General features: G+C 43.3%; 1 protein-coding gene across 2 annotated transcripts in view; it reads right to left on the reverse strand.

The window, feature by feature from the left end:
* pomgnt1 (protein O-linked mannose N-acetylglucosaminyltransferase 1 (beta 1,2-)) overlaps positions 1–27,893 on the reverse strand; it is a 71,682-nt gene that overhangs the window by 13,597 nt on the left and 30,192 nt on the right. For both annotated transcript variants that reach the window (XM_043699155.2, XM_043699154.2), the window contains exons 8-14: positions 25,813–25,940; positions 24,502–24,572; positions 20,176–20,251; positions 14,488–14,571; positions 7,830–7,871; positions 2,255–2,313; positions 1,840–1,912 (exon numbers count right to left, since the gene is read on the reverse strand). In XM_043699155.2, coding sequence (XP_043555090.1) covers positions 1,840–1,912; positions 2,255–2,313; positions 7,830–7,871; positions 14,488–14,571; positions 20,176–20,251; positions 24,502–24,572; positions 25,813–25,940 — 533 coding nt within the window. The remainder of the gene's footprint in view (positions 1–1,839; positions 1,913–2,254; positions 2,314–7,829; positions 7,872–14,487; positions 14,572–20,175; positions 20,252–24,501; positions 24,573–25,812; positions 25,941–27,893) is intronic.

The following is a 27,893-nucleotide window of genomic DNA, read 5'->3' on the forward strand; positions in this document are numbered from 1 at the left end:
AATGTGAGGTGATTCACTTTGGGAAGAATAACAAAAAGATGGGGTACTGGGCTAATGGTCGGATACTTGTTAGTGTGGATGAGCAGAGGGATCTTGGTGTCCATGTACACAGATCTCTGAAAGTTGCCACCCAGGTAAATAGTGCGGTGAGGAAGGCATATGGCGTACTGGCTTTTATTGGTAGAGGAATTGAGTTCCGGAGTCCTGAGGTCATGATGCAGTTGTATAAAACTCTGGTGCGGCCGCATCTGGAATATTGTGTGCAGTTTTGGTCGCCATACTATAGGAAGGATGTGGAGGCACTGGAACGGGTGCAGAGGAGGTTTACCAGGATGTTGCCTGGTATGGAAGGAAGATCGTATGAGGATAGACTGAGACACTTGGGGCTGTTTTCATTAGAGAAAAGAAGGTTTAGGGGTGACTTGATTGAGGTGTACAAGATGATTAGGGGGTTAGATAGGGTTGACAGTGTGAACCTTTTCCCGCGTATGGAGTCGGGTATTACAAGGGGGCATAGCTTTAAATTAAGGGGGGGTAGATATAGGACTGAAGTTAGGGGTAGGTTCTTCACTCAGCGAGTCGTAAGTTCATGGAATGCCCTGCCAGCAGCAGTGGTGGACTCTCCCTCTTTATGGGCATTTAAGCGGGCATTGGATAGGTATATGGAGGATAGTGGGTTAGTATAGGTTATGTGGGCTTGGATCGGCGCAACATCGAGGGCCAAAGGGCCTGTACTGCGCTGTATTCTTCTATGTTCTATGTTCTAACAGTCTGAACTTACATTCTAAGGAAAATTATACTGGCATTGGAAGCAATACAGGGAAGGTTCACTTGGCTGATACCAGGAGGAACTGTTTCGTGAGGAGATGTGACCTTATTGATACAGACAAGGTTTTTAACAGGACTTAACAAGGTTGATGCAGTTGTTTCCCCTTGAGGGAAAGTGGGCTTTAGAGATTAGGTCATTCAATATATTCAAGGCTGAGTTGACGGCTTTTCGAATAACAAGGGAAATCAAGGGTTATGGGGAAAAGTCTGGAGAGTGAAATAGTGAATTGTCAGATTAACCATCAACTCATTGAGTAACAGAGCAAACTAAATGGCTGAATGGCTTACTTCTGCTCCTATACCTTAAGGTCAGTTAGTAATGAAGAATTAAAGAGCCCAAGATGCTGGTCTTCAATTTCTTTTACAAATGATGGATTGTCAGTTTTATCCTCTAGGAATTTTATGTAATTTATACTCTCCTTCCCTTCTGGTACCTCACTTATAAGCCTATTTTTCAATGGAACTCACCAAAAATCCAGACTAGTTAACGGAGTCTGGCCATGTCTTCACCCAGCAATTTGACTTTTCACTGGATAGTGATAACAGAGATAACTCTTGCATTCCAACAGCGGCTACCCGTCAAAAATATTTCACTGGTTATAAAGCACTCTGGAGATGTTCAGCAGTGGTGAAAAGTTATCCAAATCTCTTTTTCTCCTCCCCATCAAGAGGTCAAAGTGCAATTCCCCCACCGTGGAGATCACTCAACACTGAATCCAGCTGCATCCCAAGGACCCATTTTGGTTTGTATGGCTCAATACCAGAATAGATATGAGCCACTTTATATGAAAGCATATTTGGGAATACTTTTTTTTAAAATGAAAACTTTCAAACCAGATAAAACAAAACCAAAATTTTCACATTTTAAAAAACAATTGCAATTAGCTTTAAAAATTTTAATGTCAAGTACAATAATTCAGCTACACAAGTAGACCAAAAGTCCCTCTGTATTCCACGAAAATGATGTGAATCCAATTCAACCTGTCCAAATATAATTTAACAATGTCCTACCTGATCATTCCAAGCAGATATGCAATATAGACTTTCATCCTCTTCAAGTAAATGGATTGTTTGGCTGAGAAAACTAGCAAAAGAATGAAACAGATACAATAAGTGAATATTGTCTATAGCTATCAAGAGAGGCAAGAATTTGGCTAATTCATGCAGTAAACGTACAAAATCAGTTACAAATTTGTCTAACTATTTTTGCTGCACAAATATTGGCTGGTGTTATGATCAGTTAAGCTCTGGGGAATTAAAGAATGAGAATTTGAAGAAGAATATATTGAAAACAAAGTTCAAAAGAAATCCCATTATTCTACTGTATTGGAGTATTTAATTAAATAACTATAATTAAGGCAATGATTTTCAACACTAAGGCCTTTCTTTAGCTGAAATAAGGAAGAAATTGGCACTTTGTACTTACCTGAAAAAGTCCACAGAAATATCCAGGTCTTCCTCCAGTACCACAGCAAACTTTGCATCCTAGACAGGAATCATTCCCAAAATAAGAATGTTAATTTATGGAATGAAAAACGGATTACAAAAATTTTAAATTTTTTTTGTAAGATGGAACGTTAAAGTTCATTTTATAATTGTTCATTAAAAAGTCACATCTCATTCAGCATCCAGTACCGAAAAGGACCTGTTATAGCATTGTTCAGGGATGGATGCAGGCTAAAACATTAGAAGCATACCTTCAGATAATTTATGTACATTTGTGAAGAACAGGCTTGATTTATTTAAGTTCAGAAATTGAAAGGGTGTTGATGCAAATGAATTTGATGAGAATCTAGGAGGCATGTTTAATATGTTTGCAGGTGACATGACACCAAAATCGGTGTCAAAGTTAGAGTGGCGCTGGAAAAGCACAGCAGGTCAGGCAGCATCCAAGGAGCAGGAAAATAGACGTTTCGGGCAAAAGCCCTTCATCAGGAAGGGGGCTGGGAGCCTCGTGGGTGGAGAGATAAATGGGAGCGGGGTGGAGAGATAAATGGGAGCGGGGTGGGGCTGGGGAGAAGGTTGCTTAGAGTGCAATAAGTGGATGGAGGTGCGACTAAAGGTGATAGGTCGGAGAGGAGGGTGGAGCGGTCAGGTGAGAAGGAAGATTGACAGGTGTAACAGGTCATGAGGATGGCGCTGAGCTGGAAGGTTGGTACTGTGGAGGGGGGAAGGGGAAATGTGGAAACTGGTGAAATCCACATTGATGCCATGGGGTTGAGGGGCCCCGAGGCGGAAGATGAGGCATTCTTCTTCCAGGCATTGGGTGGTAAGGGAGTCGCGGTGGAGGTGGCCCAGGACCTGCTTGTCCACGGCAGAGTGGGAGGGGCAACTGAAATGTTCGGCCACGGAGTGGTGGAGTTGATTGGTGCAGGTGTCCCGGAGATGTTCTCTCAAGTGTCCTGCGAGTAGGCATCCAGTCTCCCCAATGTAGAGGAGACCCCATCAGGTGCAACGAATACAATAAATGACACAGCGTGTTTAGAGAAGATTTGTAGCTCAGGTTGAGGTTCTGGATGTCGGTTTGCTCGCTGAGCTGGTAGGTTCATTTACAGACATTTCGTCACCCTACTAGGTAACAGCTTCAGTGGGCCCCCGGGTGAAGCACTGTTGATGATTCCTGCTTTCTATTTATATGTTTGGGTTTCTTTGGGTTGGTGATATCATTTCCTGCGGTGTTGTCATTTCCTGTGGCAATGTCATTTCCTGTTCTTTTTCTCAGGGGTGGTAGATGACGTCTAACTCTATGTGTTTGTTGGAATGCCATGCTTCTAGGAATTCTCGTGCATGTCTTTTTTTGACTTGTCCTAGGATGGATGTGTTGTCCCAGTCAAAGCAGTGTCCTTCCTTATCTGTATCTAAGGATACTAGTGAGAGCGGGCCATGTCATTTCATGGCTAGTTGATGTACATGTATTCTGGTGGCTAGTTTTCTGCCTGTCTGTCCAATGTAGTGTTTGTTACAGTTCTTGGACGGAGGCCCACTGAAGATGTTACCTTGTATGGTGATGAAATATCTGGAAATGAACCTTGCAGTTCAGCAAGCAAACCTACATCAAGAATAAATGACAGGTGTGAAAGTGCAGGTGAAACTTTGATGGATGTGGAAGGCTCCTTTGGGGCCTTGGATGGAGGTGAGGGAGGAGGTGTGGGCGCAGGTTTTGCAATTCCTGCAGTGGCAGGAGAAGGAAGCAGGAGGAGAGGGTGGGTTGTTAGGGCGCGTGGACCTGACCATGTAGTCACGGAGGAAATGGTCTTTACAGAAAGTGGATAGGAGTGGGGAGGGAAATATATTCCTGATGGTGGGGTCCATTTGTAGGTGGTGGAAATGTCGACAGATGATGCGTTGTTTCCATAGGTTAGTGGGGTGGAAGGTGAGGAGCAGGGGGGTTCTGTCCTTGTTACGGTTGGAAGAGTGGGGTTTGAGGGCAGAGGTGCAGGATGTGGATGAGATGCGTTGGAGGGCATCTTCAAACACGTGGGAGGGGAAATTACAGTCTTTAAAGGAGGCCACCTGGTGTGTTGTGTGGTGGAACTGGTCCTCCTGGGAACAGATACGGCAGAGGCGGAGGAATTGGGAATAAAGGATAGCATTTTTGCAGGAGGCAGGGTGGGAGGTGGTGTAATGTGGAAAATGTCAGTGTTGAGTTGGTCACTGTTGATAGAGATGGAGAGGTCCAGGAAAGGGGGGGGGGGGGGGGGGGGAAAGAGATGTCAGAGGTGGTCCAGGTGAATTTAAGGTCAGACTGGAATGTCATGATTTGGAGTTGCTGGTGTTGGACTGGGGTGGACAAAGTTAAAAATCACACAACACAAGGTTATAGTTCAACAGGTTTAATTGGAAGCACTAGCTTTCGGAGCAACAACCACCTAATGAAGGAGCGGCGCTCCGAAAGCTAGTGCTTCCAATTAAATCTGTTGGACTATAACCTGGTGTTGTGAGATTTTTAACGGAGTGGAATGTGTTGGTGAAGCTGATGAACTGTTCAACCTTCTCCTGGGAGAACAAGATGGCACCGATGCAGTCATCAGTGTAGCGGAGGAAAAGGTGGGGAGTGGTGCCGGTGTAACTCCGGAAGATAAACTGTTCTACATAGTCGACAAAGTGACAGGCATAGCTGGGGCCCATCCGGGTGCCCATGGCTACCCCTATCGTCTGGAGGAAATGGGAATATTCGAAAGAGAAATTGTTGAGGGTGAGGACCAGTTCAGCCATGAGATTAAGAGTGTCATTGGAAGTGTACTGGTGGGGACATCGGAAGAGGAAGAAACTGAGGGCTTGGAGGCCCTGGTCATGGCAGATGGAGGTGTAGAGGGACTGGATCTCCATGGTGAAGATGAGGCTTTGGGGGGCAATTGGTGGTGTCCCAAACATATGTGGGGAGTTCCTAGACTAGGGGGATAAGACAGTACTGAGGTATGCGGAGATGAAATCAGTGGGGCAGAAGCAGGCTGAGACAATGGGTCGGCTGGGGTGGTCAGATTAGACAAATGCAATGTATTGCATTTTAGTAAGACAAACCAGATCAGGATTTATACATTTAATGGTAGCCCTGAGGAATATTATGAAACAGAGAGACCTAAGGGTGCAGGTGCATAGTTCCTTCAAAGTGGTGTCGCAGATAGACAAGGTGTTGAAGAGTGCATTTGGCACGCTTGCCTTTATCGGTCAGAGTACTGAGTATGTGAATTGGAACATTATGTTTCGTCTGAACAAGATATTGTAAAGCCACTTTTAGAATAATGCATACAAATCTGGTCGCCCTGGTATAGGAAGGAAGTTGTGAAACTGAAAAGGGTGCATAAAAATTTACAAGGATGTTGCCGGGACTGGAGGGTCTGAGTTATAAGGAGAGGCTGGATAGAAGAGGATCTATTTCCTCTGGAGTGGGCTGACCTTACAGAGCTTTATAAAATCACAAGGTCTTCCCACCTCACCACCTTTCCCTCCACCCCCGGAGTGGGGGAAGTTCAGAACTAGAAAGCATAGGTTTAAGGTGAGAGGTGAAAGATTTAAAAGGGAGCTGAGGAGGAACTTTTTCACACAGAGGGTGGTGTGTGTATGGAACAAGCTACCAGAGGAAGTGGTAGAGGAGGGTACATTTATAAGATTTAAAAGACATTTGGATAGGTACATGAACAGGAAGGGTTTAGAGGGAAATAGGCTAAACACAGGCAAATGAAACTATTTCAGTTTAGGATACCTCATCAGCATGGATGAGTTAGATGGAAGGGTCTGTTTCTGTGCTCTGTGATGCAATTGTTACTAGACACTGTAGGGCACAACACAGTGGAGAGCAGATAATGCAGAACAGGCAAATAGGCAAAAACGGTATAAAATTAATTGGACAAGTGTAAGGTGATATGGAAAAACAAAGAATAGGAGTATGTTTTGAATAAGTATAATTATCTAATGGCTTAAAAATATGGTTCACTGAAAGTTCTCTTGCAGGTTCATGAAACTACCCAGCTCTGGTTATGCCACAGAGGAGAGTGTAGAAATTTGGGCCATTACTATAGAAAGGCACATGCACACAGACCATACAGCACAAACGAACCATTGCAATGAGGGAATTTAATTTGGTTCGAGTATATCCATGTTGCAAACAAGGCCAAGAAGATATACAGATTTGAAAATGACAGATGTTATTATCCCTCCCTGGAAAGTGGTAAGAATAGCAATAATTGGATGAGTTGGCCCTGGAAAGTTATTTGTCCTCTTCTCACTAGCTCAGGAATCACATGTAGAGTGAGAAGGTCCATTGGAGACCATTGACTTGTCACCAATTAGACCTTTCAGGGTCTAAAAGTGGTCAATCAACATCCTTTAAGGATTTAAAACTGTCACTAACCCGATTACCCACCTTCCCAGAGTTTCTTGCTTCAATTATAAATGGGGTTTGCTGAGATCATAAACCCAAAATCCAGTGGACTGTTTTAGTCTTGCTATTTCAAGGAGGACACAAATGCGCTGTTGGTGCTTCAGATGAGATTTACTGGATTGATAACTAGAAATGATTGAGATGTCTCATGAAGACACATTGGATGGGCTGGATTTGCTCCTACTGAAGTGTAGAAGAATGAGGGGTGACTTGAATGAAGTGTAGATCCTGAATGGTCTTGACAAATTGGACATGGAAATAGTTTTTCCATTTGTAAGTGAGTCCTGAACTTCAGGGGCATAGTTTTAAAATTAGGGGGTTCAAGACAGAGCTGACAAGAAAATGGTCAAGTGACTTTGAAACTCTCTGCCTCAGAAGGCGGTGAAGCTGGAGACATTGAATGTGTTCAAGAATGATGCAGACCAATTTTTGTTAGGCAAGGATATTTCTTACCAGGAGGCAGCCAGCCTGCCAGGTTGGGATCACCGCACTTATCTGCGACACCCCAAGTCACTGAGGCGCAAAGGAAAACTACCTTCCTTCTCACCACTGGATTCCCTGGCACTTGTGCCTCCAGCAACAATCTCTAGGAGCCTGAAGCTGCCAGCAATTCTTTGGTGAGGCAGCTTCACTATAAAGGTTTGTGATTTGCCAAGAAACGCACCGTCTGCTCTTAAGTAGCTGCTTGCAGTGTGATCCAGCATGCTCCCTCATCGTGGGCTGAGGAATCAGCCTCTGAAAAAGTCCATCCCATCACTTAGAGTCCAGAGCACCAAATCTCAGCCTCAGTGTTTTAATTAATTTTTTTAAAAAATCTCAGAATTCAGTGATTAGATGATGAGAGATCATCAATTTAAAAGTACTGAGAGAGTGATGATTCTATTCTTAATGTAGTAAGGCGATGGAGCATAGAGTCCATTGAACAGAAGAGAAGAGTTTGCCTAGATATGGTGCACACTTCTACGGTTTTGTCGTTTATTAAAGGCCAACAGTTGACGAAAACTAATTCCTTAAATACAAATGAAATGTTAAACAGCACTGCTGAAATATTAATAGAAGGGAAATACACCATTTCTCATTTTTAAAAAGAGAGCAAACTCATACGTATTTCATTGCTTACCGGGTGTAAATTGAATGTAGCAGTCAAACTGGCTTTGTAGTGCTGTATATACAAAAAGAGATAATAATACTGAAGTGATACAATTAATAAATGTTTTTTTGAATTTGTAATATTTCAAATCACTGATAGTTTAAATGATGCAGGTAATGGATACAGAAACCCTGGCTGGACAGAAGTAATATCAAAGATAACCAAGAGCAACATTTTTTTAAATAAGCTTCCTAAGCTGAAGGATGTTGATTGTCTGATCAGCCAGAAGCACCGGAGTCCCACTGCTGGGACCACAACCAGACTACCAAGCCAAAGAATCCAATTCTATAGGGCCAGGCTGTTGCAGTAGGTACTGAAGGGAAGGGGGACTCATGGTGTTAACATCATGTGAAAGATGAAGTAGCTCCAGATCGCGACAAGAGGCCAGTGTTGGAGGCATCCCCTCCGACTTTCCTGCTCGAGTCGGGTATCCCCATTTGGGCCCCCTAGGGCCCCCAATGGTTTATACCACTATAAATGCCGGAGAAAAGATCACAGAAGCGCTTCACAGGAGGCTCCCAAGGACTGAGAATGTTACCTAGACAGGGGACGAAACGTCTGCAACATAAATTCCCAGCTCAGCGAACAGAACCACAACAACGAGCACCCAAGCTACAAATCTTCTCACAAACTTTGTAAATAATCTATATTGCGATACAGTATTTATTTTAATTTTGGGTCCATGACAAAGAAGAAAAAGAAAAATACAGCCCTTCAGCCCTCCCAGCCTACACCACCACGTTTTGCCCTTCCATACTAAAACTGTCTACATTTACATGAGCTGCATCTCTCCATTCCTTCCTATTCATGTATTTATCCAGGTGCTTCTTGAATTGTCTGCATTCATCACCTCCTCTGGCAACGTGTTCCAGCACTCACCACGCTGCGAAAAACTTGCCTCGCACATCCCTTTTAAACGTCCCCTCCTCACACCTTGAAACTGTGTCCCCTAGTAATTGACCTTTCCACCCTGGGAAAAAGCCTCATACTTTCCACTCTATCCATGCCCATTCACAATCTTATAAACTTTTAGGAGGTCGCCTCTCAACCTCCTGTGTTCCAGTGAAAACAAGCCCAGTCTATCCAATCTTTTGTCATAGCTAAAATCCCCCATACCAGGGAACATTCTGGTAAACTTCTCTGTATCCTCTCCAAAGCATCCACATCCTTCTGGTAATGTGGTGACCAGAACTGTACACAACATTTGAAGTGTGGCCTAACAAAAGTTCCATAAAGCTGCAGCATAACGTGTCTATCCTTATACTGAATGCAGGGTTGAAAAGGGTAGCGCTGGAAAAGCATAGCAGGTCAGGCAGCATCCAAGGAGTAGAAGAATTCACGTTTCAGGCATAAGCCCTTCATCACATTCCTGATGAAGGCTTATGCCCGAAACATCGATTCTCCTGCTCCTCGGATACTGCCTGATTTATTGGGCTTTTCCAGCACCACGCGTTTCGACTCCGATCTCCAGCATTTGCACTCCTCACCTTCTCCTTATACCCAATGCCCCTTCCAATAAAGGCAACCATGACAACTGCCCTTTTTCTTTACTACCTTACCTAATTGTTGAAAACGTGTTGCTGGAAAAGCGCAACAGGTCAGGCAGCATCCAAGGAGCAGGAGAATCAACGTTTCGGGCATGAGCTCTTCTTCAGGAATACCTGAAGAAGAGCTCATGCCCAAAACGTCGATTCGCCTGCTCCTTGGATGCTGCCTGGCCTGCTGCGCCTTTCCAGCAACACATTTTCATCTCTGATCTCCAGCATCTGCAGTCCTCACTTTCTCCTACCTTAGGAGGAAGGAAAGGGTCATGTGAGGGAGCAGTGGTTTAATAAGGAATTGGAATCCCTTGTTAAAGGGAAGAGGGCGGCCTATGTAAAGATGAGGCATGAAGGTTCAATTGGGGCGATTGAGAGTTATAAGGTAGCCAGGAAGGATCTGAAGAGAGAGCTAAGAGCAGCAAGGAGGGGACATGAAAAGTCCTTAGTTGGTAGGATTAGGGAAAGCCCTAAGGCTTTCTATAGGTATGTCAGGAATAAAAGAATGACTAGGGTAGGAATAGGTCCAGTCAAGGATAGTAGTGGGAAGTTGCATGTGGAGGCTGAAGAGATTGGGGAGACACTGAATGAATACTTTTCGTCAGTATTCACTCAGGAACAGGACATTGTTGCCGATGTGAATACTGAGTCACAATTAATTAGAATGGATGGCTTTGAGGTATGTAGGGAAGAGGTGTTGGAAATTCTGGAAAGGGTGAAAATAGATAAGTCCCCTGGGCCTGATGGCATTTAATCCTAGGATTCTCTGGGAAGCAAGGGAGGAGATTGCAGAGCCATTGGCCTTGATGTTTATGTCCTCGTTGTCTACAGGAATAGTGCCAGAAGACTGGAGGATAGCAAATGTGGTTCCCTTGTTCAAGATGGGGAGTAGGGATAACCCTAGTAACTATAGGCCGGTGAGTCTCAGTTCTGTTGTGGGCAAAGTCTTAGAGAGAATTGTAATGGATAGGATTTATGAACATTTGAATAGGAATAATGTGATCAAGAATAGTCAGCATGGTTTTGTGAAGGGCAGGTCGTGCCTCACAAACCTTATTGAATTCTTTGAGAAGGTGACTAAGGAGGTAGATGAGGGTAAAGCGGTAGATGTGGTGTATATGGATTTTAGTAAGGCATTTGATAAGGCTCCCCATGGTAGGCTACTGCAAAAAATACGGAGGTATGGCATTGAGGGTGAGTTGGAGGTTTGGATTAGGAATTGGATGGCTGGAAGAAGACAGAGGGTAGTAGTTGATGGTAAAGGTTCATCTTGGAGTGCAGTTACTAGCGGTGTTCCACAAGGATCTGTTTTGGGACCATTGCTGTTTGTCATTTTTATAAATGACCTGGAGGAGGGGCTAGAAGGATGGGTGAGCAAGTTTGCGGATGATACGAAAGTCGGTGGAGTTGTTGACAGTGAGGAAGGATGTGTCAGGTTACAGGGGAATATAGAAAAGCTGCAGAGCTGGGCAGAAAGGTGGCAAATGGAGTTCAATGTAGGTAAGTGTGAAGTGATTCACTTTGGTAGGAGTAACAAGAAGATGGGGTACTGGACTAATGGTCAGATACTTGATATCATGGATGAGCAGAGGGATCTTGGTGTCCATGTACACAGGTCTCTGAAAGTTGCCACCCAGGTAAATAGTGCTGTGAAGAAGGCATATGGCGTACTGGCTTTTATTGGTAGAGGAATTGAGTTCCGGAGTCCTGAGGTCATGTTGCAGTTGTACAAGACTCTGGTGCGGCCGCATCTGGAGTATTGTGTGCACTTTTGGTCACCATACTATAGGAAGGATGTGGAGGCACTGGAACGGGTGCAGAGGAGGTTTACCAGTATGTTGCCTGGTATGGTAGGAAGATCGTATGAGGAAAGGCTGAGGCACTTGGGGCTGTTTTCATTGGAGAAAAGAAGGTGTAGGGGTGACTTGATAGAGGTGTACAAGATGATTAGGGATTTAGATAGGGTTGACCACAAGAACCTTTTCCACGTATGGAGTCAGCTATTCCGAGGGGGCATAGCTTTAAATTAAGGGGTGGTAGGTATAGGACAGATGTCAGGGGTAGATTCTTTACTCAGCGAGTCGTGAGTTCATGGAATGCCCTGCCAGTAGCAGTGGTGGACTGTCCCTCTTTATGGACATTTAAACGGGCATTGGATAGGCATATGGAGGATAGTGGGCTAGTGTAGGTTAGGTGGGCTTGGATCGGCGCAACATCGAGGGCCAAAGGGCCTGTACTGAGCTGTATTTTTCTATGTTCTATGTTTTCTATGTACCTAACTGCCCACCACTTTCAGTGCTCTGTGGACCTGCACACCCAGATCTCTCTGCATATCAATTCTCCTATACTTAACTTCCACTTTCAAAATGCATCACTCATATTTGTCCAGACTAACCTCCATCTGCTATTTTCCTGCTCATGCCTCCATCTGATCTATATCTTGCTGTATCCTCTGACAATCATCCTCACGATCCACAACTCCACCAATCTTTGTATCATCTGCAAACTTACCAATGAGACCATCTATGTTTTCCTCCAAACCATTTATGAGGATCATGGTAAGCAGAAGTCCCAGCACTGGTCCCTTTGGAACAGCACTAGTCACATCCCTCCATTCCAAAAAGCATTCTTCCACTGCTACCCTCTGTCTCCTATGGCTAAGCCAGTTCTGTATTCATCTTGCCAGCTCACCCTTGATACCATGTGACTTCCCCTTTTGTACAGGTTTGCCATGAGGGACCTTGTCAAAAACTTTACTAAAGTCCATGTAGACAACACCAATTGCTTTTCCCTCAATCATCTTCGTCACCTTCTCAAAAAACTCAATCGAGATCATGAGGCACGATCTTGCCTCAAAACCATGCTGTCTATTGCTAATAAGTCCATTGCTTCTAAATGTGTTTAGGTCTTGTCCCAGAGAATCTTTTCCAATAGTTAATCTACCAGCACCATGAAACTCACATGCCTATAACTTCCAGGATTATCTCTGCTACCCTTCTTAAACAATGGGACAACATTGGCTATTCTCTAGTCTTCTGGGACCTCACCTGTGGCCAAAGAGGATACAAAGATGTCTGTCAATGCTCCAGCAATCTGTTCTCTTGCCTCCCTAAATATTCTGGGATAGAACCCATCAGGACCCAGGAACTAATCTACCTTAATACTTTTTAAGACACACAACACCTCTTCCTTTTCAACAGAAACTCGGCTTCGAAACTCGACATTCCCCTCCCAGAGATCAGCCTGCACCAATTCCTTCTCTTTGGTGAATACCGAAAAAAAGTATTCATTTAGGACCTCACCTACCTCTTCTGGCTCCACGCATTGATTCCCTCCTTGGTCCTTGAGTGGGCCAAGCCTTTCAATGGCTACCCTCTTGCTTTTTCTGTATATATAAAAAACCTTGGGATTCTCCTTAATCCTGTTTGCTCACAACATTTCATGATCTCTTGTAGCTCTAATTCCTTATTTAGGCTCTTTCCTACTTTCCTTATATAGTTCAAGGACATTATCAGTTCCCATCCTCCTAGACCCAATGTACATTTATTTTTTTTTTCTGATCAAATGTCATAACATTCCTGGTCATGCAAGGTTCGCATAACATGCCCTACCTATCCTATGACATATTGGTTTTGTGTGCAACTGAATAGTTAAAGTATTTCTTTAGCCACAGTGATTTCATTACAGTAGTTTGAGACAGAGTTTGGCAGCACCAACAGGCTTTTGTTCACCTTGCGATATTTTACATCTGGCAAGGTAAACCATTTTGCTTTAAGATCTGTCAGAAACTTCTAGACTTTGATTTTGTTTTAAAAAGGAAGAGACTTCCGGTCATATACAGTAGTGCTCCTGAGATTGGAATATTATAGAAAAACTAGGTTATTATAAAGTAAGAAGTTAGAGATGGCCCCAAACTAGAAGCGTTGGGATAAAATCCTATAGATGTAACTTGATGCCAAGTACGCTTGTGCTCAGATATATGACAGCTCCAAGAAGAAGCTATCAGCGGTTCCAGTCAAGAAATTAAAGTCATAATTTCCTAATACCACCATTGTCTTAAGGTAAGTGTCTCAGTTATACGTGAAGGGTGTTTGAGTATTGAGACAAGAATTTTTCTTTTTGGGAATTTGTTTTAGAACAGAATTATATTTTTCGGGGTATTTAGAAGTCTTCAAAATTTCTGTTCCAAGTAAAAAAAACTTGGTTTTATTCTGTTTGATGTTCATTACTTTTGGTTAATAAACTTCTGTTTTATTGTTAAAAGAAAATCTGCAACATAGCACATTTGTATTTCAGTGACAGACTATTTTGTGGAAACCAAAGCAAAATACGTCAAATGGGGCCAGAACAGGTAGGTTCTGTAAACCTCTTCCACCAACATCCAGTAAAATTGGAAATGGATCAAATTAGGTTCAAGGAGGCAGGAAACCTACCAAGAATTTAATAACCTTTTGCCTTCAAATATGTTGTTAGGGGACCATAAAACTCTCTGTCTTATGTCAGTCTCGGGATATAAAGTAGGCCAATTAGGACTGAAATGAGGATAATTGCTTTCATTTGAAGCTTAGGGAACCTGTGGAATTCTATACCACAGGAGGCCAAGTCACTGAATACATTCAAGAAAGAGATAGATAATGTTTTAGATATTAAAAGGCATGCAAGGGTCTGGGGAGAAATCAGGAATCTGGCAATGAGATAGAGGATCAGACATGGTCATACTGAATTGCAGAGCAGACTCAACGGCCCAAATAGCCTACCCCTGCTTAGATTTATGTTATTCAGAATTCAACAGTCATTTTTTTTGAAAATCACTGTGACTACTTCATCCATGAAAAATTATTCTATTCCAAATGCAATTTAAATGCTCATTTAAAACTTTTGTTCAAATTCATCAAATGGACATTAGTTACTGATATAAACCAACTTTTATATTTGTAACTTCTAGATAAGTCTTTTGACCTTTAAGCTATCAATCAGACAACAGTATTACTGAGAAAAAGAATTCTAGCCACCCGTTGCTAGCACGTGTGGTAAAGATAATGTGGTAAAACCCAGAAGCCAGCCAGATTACAGAAACGTGAAATTCATACCTGAGAGACTCGAGCATTCTTAATACTAATGGGTGTGTGTTGAATGCCTTTAAGGCCAAAGAGCTCCACCACATCCATTGGCTCCTGATCAAGAAAAGTATTCAGTAAAACCGTGAAACAGATTTGAATATACACAAAAGTAGCAAATCATTTTAAGAACACATTTTTTTAAGGCTTGAATGTGGTCTTCAGAATTATAGAATCATAGAACAGTTGGAGAATTGGAGGCCATTCGGCCCAACCTGTTTGTACCCACTGTCCAAATGCAACATTTCCCTGCCTTCTTGACATAATCCTGCACAATCTTGATTTTCTGAGAACAATTCAATTCCCTCTTGAATGCCTCACCTGAGCCTGCCTTCACCACAGTGAGGTATTACATTCCAGATTTCAATCACCGGTAGTCTCCAACATCTCCAACCTCAAATTCTCATTTGTCTATACAAATCCCCCATTGCTTCACCATTCTAAATTTTCTCAACCCTCAAATATCTGTGCTCTTCCACCTCTAGCTGTTGGCATTTCCCACTCCTTGATTTTCTTTATTGATTTGTTTCATAATACTCTCTCTCCTACTTCTGTGTACCCTCACTACCCTGTGTGGTCAAGATTTCTTGCTGTTCTTTCAGCGGTCTCATTCTCTACCATTTCTTTAGATTCCAAGACAGAAGAATTTTTAAGAGTTTTATTTTTCCTTTTTTTTCCCCCCTTTAGTTTGTCTCTCTCTCTCTCTCTCTAGATGTCACATGCCTGTGGTGATGTTGGGTGTAAAGTTCCTCAGGAGGAAGGCAGAGAGGAGACAGGTGCAAGAGACCCCGTGAGAAGTACCTGTCAGGAACAAGTTGAAGCTTTTGGAAACAGTAGAGACTGATGACACTGCCAGTTCGCAAGGCAGCCAGGTCTGTCAATCAAAAGTTGGCGCAGAGGCAGAGTGGAAGAGTCGGACATCGCACAGAGCCGTGGTAATAGGGGACTCCATCGGGAGAGGAACTGACCGGGGTTTTTGTGGCAGCAGACGGGACTTAAGGATGGTGTGTTGCCTTCCTGGTGCCAGGGTGAAAGACATCGCAGACAGAGTGCAAGAAATCCTCAAGGACGAGGGTGAAGAGCCAGAGGTGGTGGTACATGTCGGCACAAATGATGTCGGGAAGAAGAGGAGGAACATACTACTGCGGGACTTCGGAGAACTAGGAAGAAGGCTGAAAAGCAGGATGTCCAAGGTGGTTATCTCCAGTTTGTTTCCAGTTCCTCGGGCTGGTGAGGCCAGAAACAGGAAGATAATGGACTTGAATGTGTGGTTGGGGAACTGGTGCAGGAAGCAAGGATTTAAGTTCTTGGATCACTGGGGTATATTTTGTGGTAAGCATAAATTCTACAAGAGAGACGGTTTGCACCTTAATAGGTTAGGGACCAGCATTCTGGCAGGCAGGTTTTCTACTGCAACACTGCTACATTTAAACTAAGTAGCGGGGGGGAGGGGACAAACTGGATGTTTAAAAAGGAAATTGAAGGGAAAGTTAGAACCAAGAGAAGTCAAGAAAGACAACTGTATCAATGAGGCAGAAAACTTGGAAAGGCATCATGCTGTAAGGTTGAGTGAAATAGGAGTTGATGGGAGGGGTGAGAGCAGTAACAAATTAAAAATACTATACATGAATGCACAAAGCATTAGACATAAGATGGATGAGCTTGAGGCTCTTTTGGAAACTGGCAGATACAATATTGTGGGGATAACTGAGACATGGCTTCAGGTGGACAGGGCCTGGGAAATGAATATTCAAGGCTACACATGCTATTGTAAGGACAGACTGAAGAGCAGAGGGGGTGGGGTGGCCTTGTTGGTAAGGGAGTATATTCAGTCCCTTGCGCGGGGGGACCTAGAGTCAGGGGATGTAGAGTCAGTGTGGATAGAGCTGCGAAATACTAAGGGTAAAAAGACCCTCTTGGGAGTCACCTACAGGCCCCCAAACAGTAGTCTGGATGTCGGATGTAAGTTGAATCAGGAGCTGAAATTGGCCTGTCGCAAAGATGTTACTACGGTTGTTATGGGGGATTTTAACATGCAGTCGACTGGGAGAATCAGGATGGTATTGGACCTCAAGAAAGAGACTTTGTGGAGTGCCTCAGAGATGGATTCTTAGAGCAGTTGGTGCTGGAGCCGACCAGGGAGAAGGCAATTCTGGATCTGGTATTGTGCAACGAACCAGAATTGGTCAGAGACCTCGAAGTGAAGGAGCCATTGGGAAGTAGGGACCATAATACATTAAGCTTCAATCTGCAATTTGAGAGGGAGAGGGTACAGTCGGAAGTGACAGTACTTCTGTTGAATAAAGGGAACAATGGAACTATGAGGGAGGAGCTGGCCAAAGTTCAATGGTGCAATACCTTAGCAGGGATGACTGTGGAGGAACAATGGCGGATATTTCTGTGTATAATGCAGAAGTTGCAGGATCAGTTCATTCCTAAAAGGAAGAAAGATCCCAGGAGGAGGCATGGGTGGCCGTGGCTGACGAGGGAAGTTAAGAAACATATAAAGTTAAAAGAGGAAAAGTATAACATAGCAAAGATAAGTGGGAAAACTGAGGACTGGGAAGCTTTTAAAGAGCAACAGAGGATTACTAAGAAGGAAATACGCAGAGGAAAAATGAGGTACGAAGGTAAACTGGCCAATAATATAAAGAAGGATAGTAAAAGCTTTTTTAGGTATGTGCAAGGCAAAAAAATGGTTCGGACTAAAATTGGGCCCTTGAAGACAGAAACAGGGGAATATATTACGGGGAACAAAGAAATGGCAGAAGAATTAAATGGGTACTTCAGATCTGTGTTCACTGGGGAAGATACAAGCAATCTCCCTGAGGTAACAGTGGCTGAAGGATCTGAACTTAAGGGAATTTATAGTTGCCAGGATTTGGTGTTGGAGAGACTGTTAGGTCTGAAGGTTGATAAGTCTCCGGGGCCTGATGGTCTACATCCCAAGGTACTGAAGGAGGTGGCTCGGGAAATCGTGGATGCGTTGGTGATTATTTTCCAGAGTTCGATAGATTCGGGATCAGTTCCTTCAGATTGGAGGGTGGCTAACGTTGTGCCACTTTTTAAGAAAGGTGGGAGAGAGAAGGCAGGAAATTATAGACCAGTTAGTCTGACCTCAGTGGTGGGAAAGATGCTGGAGTCTATTATAAAGGATGAAATTACGGCACATCTGAATAGTAGTAACAGGATAGGAGAGTCAGCATGGATTTATGAATGGGAAATCATGCTTGACTAATCTTCTTGAATTTTTTGAGGATGTAACTCTGAAGATGGACGAGGGAGATCCAGTATATGTAGTGTACCTGGACTTTCAGAAAGCTTTTGATAAAGTCCCACACAGGTAGTTAGTGAGTAAAATTAGGGCGCATGGTATTGGGGGCAAAGTACTAGATTGGATTAAAAATTGGTTGGCTGATAGGAAACAAAGGGTAGTGATAAACGGCTCCATTTCGGAATGGCAGGCAGTGACCAGTGGGGTACCGCAGGGATCTGTGCTGGGACCGCAGCTTTTTACAATATATGTTAATGATGTAGAAGATGGTATCAGCAATAACATTAGCAAATTTGCTGATGATACAAAGCTGGGTGGCAGGGTGAAATGTGATGAGGATGTTAGGAGATTACAGGGTGACCTGGACAAGTTAGTTTAGTGGGCAGATGCATGGCAGATGCAGTTTAATGTGGATAAATGTATGGTTATCCACTTTGGTGGCAAGAACAGGAAGGCAGATTACTACCTCAATGGAATCAATTTAGGTAAAGGGACAGTACAGAGAGATCTGGGTGTTCTTGTACACCAGTCAATGAAGGCAAGCATGCAGGTACAGCAGGTAGTGAAGAAGGCTAATAGCATGCTGGCCTTCATAACAAGAGGAATTGAGTATAGAAGCAAAGAGGAGTGTTTGTCACTGGCCACCCGGGTGTTTTCCAATCTTCCTGGTGGTGGAAATTGAATAAAGATTGGTGCACTTTGTGTCTTTCACTGTGTCTCACACCTGCACACACACACCATGGGTGCTGGGGATAAAATAAGCACTACCGCACTTAGGTGGTAGTGTGGGGAGAAAAAAAAGAAGAAAAAAAGACAAAAAAAAAATAAAAGCAAAGAGGTGCTCCTGCAGCTGTACAGGGCCCTGGTGAGACCACACCTGGAGTACTGTGTGCAGCTCTGGTCTCCAAATTTAAGGAAAAACATTCTGGCTATTGAGGGAGCGCAGTGTAGGTTCACGAGGTCAATTCCTGGAATGGCGGGATTACCTTACACAAAGACTGAAGCGACTGGGCTTGTATACCCTTGAGGAGAAAGTGAGGTCTGCAGATGCTGGAGATCAGAGCTGAAAATGTGTTGCTGGAACAGCGCAGCAGGTCAGGCAGCATCCAGGGAACAGGAGAATCGACGTTTCGGGCATAAGCCCTTCTTCAGGAATGTATACCCTTGAGTTTAGAAGACAGAGGGGATCTGATTGAGACATATAAGATTATGAAAGGATTGGACACTCTGGCAGCAGAAACATGTTTCCGCTGATGGGTGAGTGCCGAACCAGAGGACACAGCTTAAAAATACAGGGTAGACCATTTAGTACAGAGATGAGGAGAAACTTCTTCACCCAGAGAGTGGTGGCTGTGTGGAATGCTCTGCCCCAGAGGGCAGTGGAGGCCCAGTCTCTGGATTCATTTAAGAAAGAGTTGGATAGAGCTCTCAAAGATAGTGGAATCAAGAGTTATGGAGATAAGGCAGGAAGAGGATACTGATTAGGAATGATCAGCCATGATCATATTGAATGGCGGTGCAGGCTCGAAAGGCTGAATGGCCTACTCCTGCACCTATTGTCTATTGTCAGTATGAGGCCATCATAATATAGCAGGCTTGACAGAATAGCTTTCTTTTCTCTCCTGCCCCCTTGTATGCTTGAATAGCCCAACAGTCCAGAAATAAGTGTGATTTGAAAGAACGCTGATCTTTGTCTCTCCCTCCTGTTAGCTGTTGGCCAGGATATCAACATCCAAGCACTTTCCAAAGAACAGGAAAGCAAGTAGAAATGTTTGTAGGTCTATCATAAGTCATTCTCTGTTAAATAGAGTCATAGAGATGTACAGCATGGAAAGAGACCCTTCGGTCCAACCAGTTATCCCAACCCAGTCTAGTCCCACCTGCCAGCACCCAGCCCATATCCCTCTAAACCCTTCCTATTCATATACCCATCTAAATGCCTCATAAATGTTGCAATTGTACCAGCCTCCACCACTTCCTCTGGCAGCTCATTCCATACACCGACCAAAAAAAAAGGTACAAAAACATGAATAATATTTGTGGAGACACTATGAACTACACATTGAGGAAATAGCTCTGGATTAGAGGAGATACAAATACCTGTTTGCCAAACAGGAACAAACAAATATTCAATTTTTAACCCATGGGTTTATCCTTCCAAATAGGATTCAAATCATATAGTTTCATTGATGTGACAAACTATATGATGATTTTGTTTTATTTGTATTTTCACCTAACAGATTAAGTGTAATAATAGTTATCTTCTACAATGTCACCCAAATCACTATTACAGATAATTTAGCCCAGTTATAACACAGTTATTTCACGTTTAGTAATAGGATTTGCTTTTTGTACAGATAAGTTTTAAAAATCTAATAACATCTCACCTCATAGTAACCATCTATGAAGACAACAATCATTTCTGGGTTCACACCCTGAGCAGACAGCAGTGAACGCAACATTCTGCAGGAAAATAAATGTTGGATTCCAGACTGGTTATTAATGCTTATCAGCTCTTCATTAGGTCAGTAAATAAATTATTTATAGGCATATAAAGAGATCAATAAATGGAAAATTATTTCTTACCATTTACTTCGACCCATTGAAGTTTACAGCACAAAAGGCAAACATCTGTGCCTGGCTTTCCACCAAAACAATGCATAAAAACTCCCATTTCCCTGAATCTTCCTTCTAATGCAAATTGTTATTTTCCCTTAAAAAGTAATAATCTCTGCCTCAACTTCCCATGCCAAAGCATTCAGAGCTGCATACAGAAAATTATTACAGCAATTTTAACTTGATGACCCCTGATATTTGAATCCAAAGTGGGGAAAATTGTTCTTCCCAATCCACCCCCATTAAAATATTCAGTATAAAATCTTACTAAATTGCCTTTTTGCCTCCTAATTAGAGGCAATTATTTCCAGATTACTTATTCAGATACCATTTTGATGAATAGATCTTGTAGTTTTCTGAGAATCACGATGAAAGCAGAACTTTAATAAACATTGTTTACACAAGTCTTTGCTCAGGCACCCTTGTAGAATTCTATGCAATATCCACAAGTACTCTGGGTACAAAGGATTCTAATTATATTAGTGATGTGACAAATAAGACGATGGCTTTATTTCCATTTGCTTTTGCACATAACAATCTAGGTGGACAATTTGTGTATGCTTTAGACAGTCTCAGTCATTTTGGAATTTTTCAATTGCACAAATGATTTTTATTTCTTTATCAGATCCTATGTTTACTATTGTGCTTGATTTCAAAACAAAGAGAACACTTTTCTTGCAATATACAGCCAACGTCATATCCATGTTCCAGTGACAATGCCAACTAAGCTCACAATGCTGTTTGGAAGTTGTAATGCATCCCCAAGAAGAGAAAGATTATCCGGGGAGGGATTAGACAGCCATGGCTGACAAAGGAAGTCAGGAAATCTATCAAAGAAAAAGAGAAATCCTATAAAGTGGCCAAGAGCACTGGGAAATCAGAAGATTGGGAAGGTTACAAAAACAAACAGAGGATAACAAAGAGAGAAATAAGGAAGGAGAGGATCAAATATGAAGGTAGGCTAGCCAGTAATATTAGAAATGATAGTAAAAGTTTCTTTCAATACATAAGAAACAAACGACAGGCAAAAGTAGACATTGGGCCACTTCAAACTGATGCTGGAAGCCTAATGATGGGAGATAAGGAAATAGCAGGAGAACTTAAGTACTTTGCATCAGTCTTCACAGTGGAAGACATGAGTAATATCCCAACAATTAAAGGGAGTCAGGGGGCTGAGTTGAGTATGGTTGCCATTACAAAAGAGAAAGTGCTAGAAAAGCTAAAAGGTCTTAAAATTGATAAATCTCCTGGCCCTGATGGGTTACATCCTCGAGTACTGAGGGAGGTGGCTGAGGAAATAGCGGAGGCGTTGATTGAGATCTTTCAAAAGTCACTGGAGTCAGGGACAGTCCCGAATGATTGGAAGATCGCTGTTGTAACCCCCTTGTTCAAGAAAGGATCAAGACAAAAGATGGAAAATTATATCTGAAAATGTGTTGCTGGTAAAGCACAGCAGGTCAGGCAACATCCAAGGAACAGGAGAATCGACGTTTCGGGCATAAGCCCTTCATCAGGAATGAGGAAAGTGTGTTCAGCAGGCTAAGATAAAAGGTAGGGAGGAGGGACTTGGGGGAGGGGCGTTGGAAATGTGATAGGTGGAAAGAGGTCAAGGTGAGGGTGATAGGTTAGAATGGGGTGGGGGCGGAGAGGTCAGGAAGAAGATTGTAGGTTAGGAGGGCGGTGCTGAGTTCGAGGGATTTGACTGAGACAAGGTGGGGGGAGGGGAAATGAGGAAACTGGTGAAATCCGAGTTCATCCCTTGTGGTTGGAGGGTTCCCAGGCGGAAGATGAGGCGCTCTTCCTCCAACCGTCATGTTGTTGTGGTCTGGCGGTGGAGGAGTCCAAAGACCTGCATATCCTTGGTGGAGTGGGAGGGGGAGTTGAAGTGTTGGGCCACAGGGTGGTTGGGTTGGTTGGTCCGGGTGTCCCAGAGGTGTTCTCTGAAGCGCTCTGCAAGTAGGTGGCCTGTCTCCCCAATATAGAGGAGGCCACATCGGGTGCAGCGGATGCAATAGATAATGTGTGTAGAGGTGCAGGTGAATTTCTGGCGGATATGGAAGTTTCCTTTGGGGCCTTGGAGGGAAGTGAGGGGGGAGGTGTGGGCGCAAGTCTTACACCTCCTGCGGTTGCAGGGGAAGGTGCCGGGAGTGGAGGTTGGGTTGGTGGGGGGTTTGGATCTAACGAGGGAGTCACGGAGGGAATGGTCTTTACAGAACGCTGATAGGGGAGGGGAGGGAAATATATCCCTGGTGGTGGGGTCCGTTTGGAGGTGGCGGAAATGACGGCGGATGATACGCTGTATGTGGAGATTGGTGGGGTGGTAGGTGAGGACCAGTGGGGTTCTGTCCTGGTGGCGGTTGGAGGGGCGGGGCTCAAGGGCGGAGGAAAATTATAGGCCAATTAGCCTAACCTCGGTTGTTGGTAAAATTCTAGAATCCATCATTAAGGATGAGGTTTCTAAATTCTTGGAAGAGCAGGGTCGGATTAGAACAAGTCAACATGGATTTAGTAAGGGGAGGTCGTGCCCGACAAACCTGTTGGAGTTCTTTGAAGAGGTGACAAGTAGGTTAGACCGGGGAAACGCAGTGGATGTGGTCTACCTAGACTTCCAAAAGGCCTTTGCTAAGGTGCCACACGGGAGACTGCTGAGCAAGGTGAGGGCCCATGGTGTTCAAGGTGAGCTACTGGTATGGATTGAGGATTGGCTGACTGACAGAAGGCAGAGAGTTGGGATAAAAGGTTATTTTTTGGAATGGCAGCCGGTGACAAGCAGTGTCCCGCAGGGTTCAGTGTTGGGGCCGCAGCTGTTCACATTATATATTAATGACCTGGATGAAGGCACTGGGGGCATTCTAGCGAAGTTTGCCGATGATACAAAGTTAGGTGGACAGGCAGGTAGTACTGAGGAAGTGGGTAGGCTGTAGAAGGATCTAGACAGTTTGGAAGAGTGGTCCAGGAAATGACTGATGGAATTCAATGTGAGCAAATGCGAGGTCTTGCACTTTGGAAAAAAGAATACAAGCATGGACTACTTTCTAAACGGTGAGAAAATTCGTAAAGCCAAAGTACAGAGGGATCTGGGAGTGCTAGTTGAGGATTCTCTAAAGGTAAACATGCAGGTTGAGTCCATGATTAAGAAAGCGAATGCAATGCTGTCAATTATCTCAAGAGGGTTGGAATATAAAAGCACCGTTGTGCTACTGAGACTTTATAAAGCTCTGGTTAGGCCCCATTTGGAGTACTGTGTCCAGTTTTGGTCCCCACACCTCAGGAAGGACATACTGGCACTGATGCGTGTCCAGCAGAGATTCACACGGATGATCCCTGGAATGGTAGGTCTAACATATGAGGAACGACTGAGGATCCTGGGATTATATTCATTGGAGTTTAGGAGATTAAGGAGAGATCTAATAGAAACTTACAAGATAATACATTGCTTGGAGAGGGTGGACGCTAGGAAATTGTTTCCGTTAGGCGAGGAGACTAGGACCCGTGGACACAGCCTTAGAATTAGAGGGGGTAAATTCAGAACAGAAATGCGGAGACATTTCTTCAGCCAGAGTGTGGTGGGCCTTTGGAATTCATTGCCACAGAGTGCAGTGGAGGCTGGGATGCTAAATGTCTTCAAGGCAGAAATTGATAAATTCTTGATGTCACAAGGAATTAAGGGCTACGGGGAGAATGCGGGTAAGTGGAGTTGAAATGCCCATCAGCCATGATTGAATGGCGGAGTGGACTCAATGGGCCGAATGGCCTTACTTCCGCTCCTATGTCTTATGGTCTTATGTTCAGAGCTGATCAAGGTAATTTCTTGCCAGGAAACTATTTCAGTAAAGATCAATTTTTACTATTGCAGCGTGAAAAACAAGTCAAATGATTCTACAAAAATAGATACAAACGTTTGTTTCCCCAGGATATTAGCTTTACTTTGCAAAAAGCAATTACCAACTTTGACCTTGAATGGAATATGAAAGAACGGTACAACAAAACACCATTCATTCAATAAGCATACAAAAAAGGTGTAATACCTCACGTTGCAGACTTGCTGTATATCCAAAAGTAACATTGTTATCCATATGTTGAACCTCACATCTCACCTGTAAAGGTAGTTAGGTCTGTTACCAGCTATCACCGCCACCGGAACATCATAAACTTTGTTATCTTTTAACTGTGAAAATAAAGCATAACATTCAAATTTACTTCAAGTACTGAAGTAAACTGGAATTCAAATTTCACCAGATGGTAATCTGCAACAGTTGTGATATTTTAGCTTGTATTAAAATTATCAATTCCCCTCTTGATTTCCAAATGCTCATGTTTTACCTGAATAAATCAATCTTACATCACTTTCTTATTGTTTATGTGTGTCTCAATAACAGAAAGCATGGATTAGTCACCCGATCTCTTGCCACAAACACACCCTGTAGCTGACCTGCTGTTAGGTCAGGCTCAATGCCATTCTGACATTGCCAGAGAAATAACTTGGTCTGGCAAGGCTCTCTTTTAGCATTTACCTTCTTTTATGCTGCCACATGAAGCATGATTAAAACTTGATATTTTAGCAACATATAAATTACACTCTTTTTGCTAATGCTACAACACACTGCCGAAATATTTCATGAAGTCTTGAAACTAGTATAGTGTAGCAATTCAAAGTCCAAGGCTGTAAATTACAACAGCAGAGCTGGCCATCAGTGGAGCTCAATTTGTCTTCACAGAGTTCACTTGATGGGAACAAGAGAAAAATAACTGAGGAACTGTACTTGCTGCAAGATTATCACAGGCTAAGCAAACATCATGAAACTGATCTGAAGATAGGCATCTGGTAAAAACAATGGAAAAGTTCAAGAACTATGTTTAAACCAACTGTAACATCAGGGTGGAGGGTTCAGGGTCATGCTGACAAATTTCTTCTGGATTCCCAGAGTTGTTAGATTATGGATATGCTTCCTTTAAAACACAAAGGCAAGAGAAAGAGATGATAGAAAAAAAAGAGAAAGCGTGAAAGACAAAATTGCTCCAAGTTAGATGAAATGTGAAACAGTAACAGCTCATGCATTGATGGCAGTTCTGTTTTCAGTTAAGTCACTGTTTTAATCCACTGTCGCACCTACCTATTCAAACAATGACTATCTGATGACATATATTACAGGGAATTTCTCAAGAGTTTTGAATGAAAGTATTTGCTAAGACAACCACTGATGCTGATCAGGCAATCCAACAAGTCAAGATTACCAGCAACTCACTGAAAAAAAATCTGACCAATCCCATCGAGACCAGCAGTAATTGAGGTAGTCATCTAAGAAAGTCCATTTCATGCATAACAATTGCATGGAACCAACTGAAAGATTGACTAAAAATGGTGAAAACATCAGGGAACAAAGCAGTTAAAAGAGAAGCAAACTTACAGGCTCAGGGTTAAATTCAATCGGTGCTGGATCCTTACAGCTGCAGATGCTCCCATATCCTTCCACTTTGCTGCAGAAAGTCTTCCTCCTCCGATTGGCAACTGTGTCTGCCCAGTGACACTCAGCATCTTCAAAACAAAAACACACAAATCTTTAAGAGATACATGTTAATCTTCAGGGATACCCCTTACCAAATAACTGATTCAGAATATATTCTCACTTATTTCCTTCAAAGCCTGCTAATTGATGTTCTAATAAAAGCTACCCTAGAGTCAGAGTTATATAGCATGGAAACAGACCCTTTGGTTCAACTAGTCCATACCATGTTCCTAAACTAAACTAGCCACCCTTGCCTACATTTGGCCCATATCCTTCCAAATCCTTCCTATTCATGCGCATATCCAAATGCCTTTTAAATGTTATAATTGTACCTGAATCCATCATTTCCTCAAGCAGTTCATTCCACATATAGAACATAGAACAGTACAGCACAGAACAGGCCCTCCAGCCCACGATGTTGTGCCGATCATTGATCCTCATGTATGCACCCTCAAATTTCTGTGACCATGTGCATGTCCAGCAGTCTCTTAAATATCCCCAATGAGCTTGCTTCCACAACTGCTGTTGGCAACGCATTCCATGCTCTCACAACTCTGTGTAAAGAACCCGCCTCTGACATCCCCTCTATACTTTCCTCCAACCAGCTTAAAACTATAACCCCTCATGTTAGCCATTTCTGCCCTGGGAAATAGTTTCTGGCTATTGACTCTATCAATGCCTCTCATCATCTTGTATACCTCAATTAGGTCCCCTCTCCTCCTCCTTTTCTCCAATGAAAAATGTCCGAGCTCAGTCAACCTCTCTTCAGAAGATAAGCCCTCCAGTCCAGGCAGCATCCTGGTAAACCTCCTCTAAACCTTCTCCAAAGCATCCACATCTTTCCTATAATAGGGCGACCAGAACTAGACGCAGTATTCCAAGTGTGGTCTAACCAAAGTTTTATAGAGCTGCAACAAGATCTCATGACTCTTAAACTCAATCCCCTTGTTAATGAAAGTCAAAACACCGTATGCTTTCTTAACAACCCTGTCCACTTGGGTGGCCATTTTAAGGGATCTATGTACCTGCACACCAAGATCCCTCTGTTCCTCCACACTGCCAAGAATCCTATCCTTAATCCTGTACTCAGCTTTCAAATTCGACCTTCCAAAATGCATCACCTCGCATTTATCTCGGTTGAACTCCATCTGCCACCTCTCAGCCCATCTCTGCATCCTGTCAATGTCCTGCTGCAGCCTACAACAGCCCTCTATACTGTCAACGACACCTCCAACCTTTGTGTCGTCTGCAAACTTGCTGACCCATCCTTCAATCCCTTCATCCAAGTCATTAATAAAAATTACAAAAAGTAGAGGCCCAAGGACAGAGCCCTGTGGAACACCACTCACCACTGACTTCCAGGCAGAATATTTTCCTTCTATTACCACTCGCTGTCTTCTGTTGGCCAGCCAATTCTGTATCCAGACAGCTAAGTTCCCCTGTATCCCATTCCTCCTGACCTTCTGAATGAGCCTACCATGGAGAACCTTATCAAATGCCTTGCTGAAATCCATATACACTAGATCCACAGCTCGACCCTCATCAACTTTTCTAGTCACATCTTCAAAGAACTCGATAAGGTTTGTGAGGCATGACCTGCCCCTCACAAAGCCGTATTGACTGCATTTAATCAAGCCATGCTCTTCCAGATGGTCATAAATCCTATCCCTCAGAATCCTTTCCAACACCTTGCAGACGGCAAGTAATTACGGTCTGTAATTGCCAGGGATTTCCCTATTTCCTTTCTTGAAGAGAGGAATTATATATGCCTCTCTCCAGTCCTCAGATACGACTCCAGTGGAGAGCGAGGATGCAAAGATCTTCACAAGTGGCAAAGCAATTGCATTTCTTGTTTCCCAAAGCAGCTGAGGACAAATCTGGTCCGGGCCTGGCGACTTGTCAATCTTAATGTTTGACAAAATTTTCAGCACATCAGCTTCCTCTATCTCTATCCACTCCAGCATGCACACCTGCTCTTCAAA

The sequence above is a fragment of the Chiloscyllium plagiosum genome, unplaced genomic scaffold, assembly GCF_037043375.1.
Source record: "Chiloscyllium plagiosum isolate Xiang-an unplaced genomic scaffold, Cpla_swu_hap1 HiC_scaffold_9, whole genome shotgun sequence".
Classification (NCBI taxonomy): Eukaryota; Metazoa; Chordata; class Chondrichthyes; order Orectolobiformes; family Hemiscylliidae; genus Chiloscyllium; species Chiloscyllium plagiosum.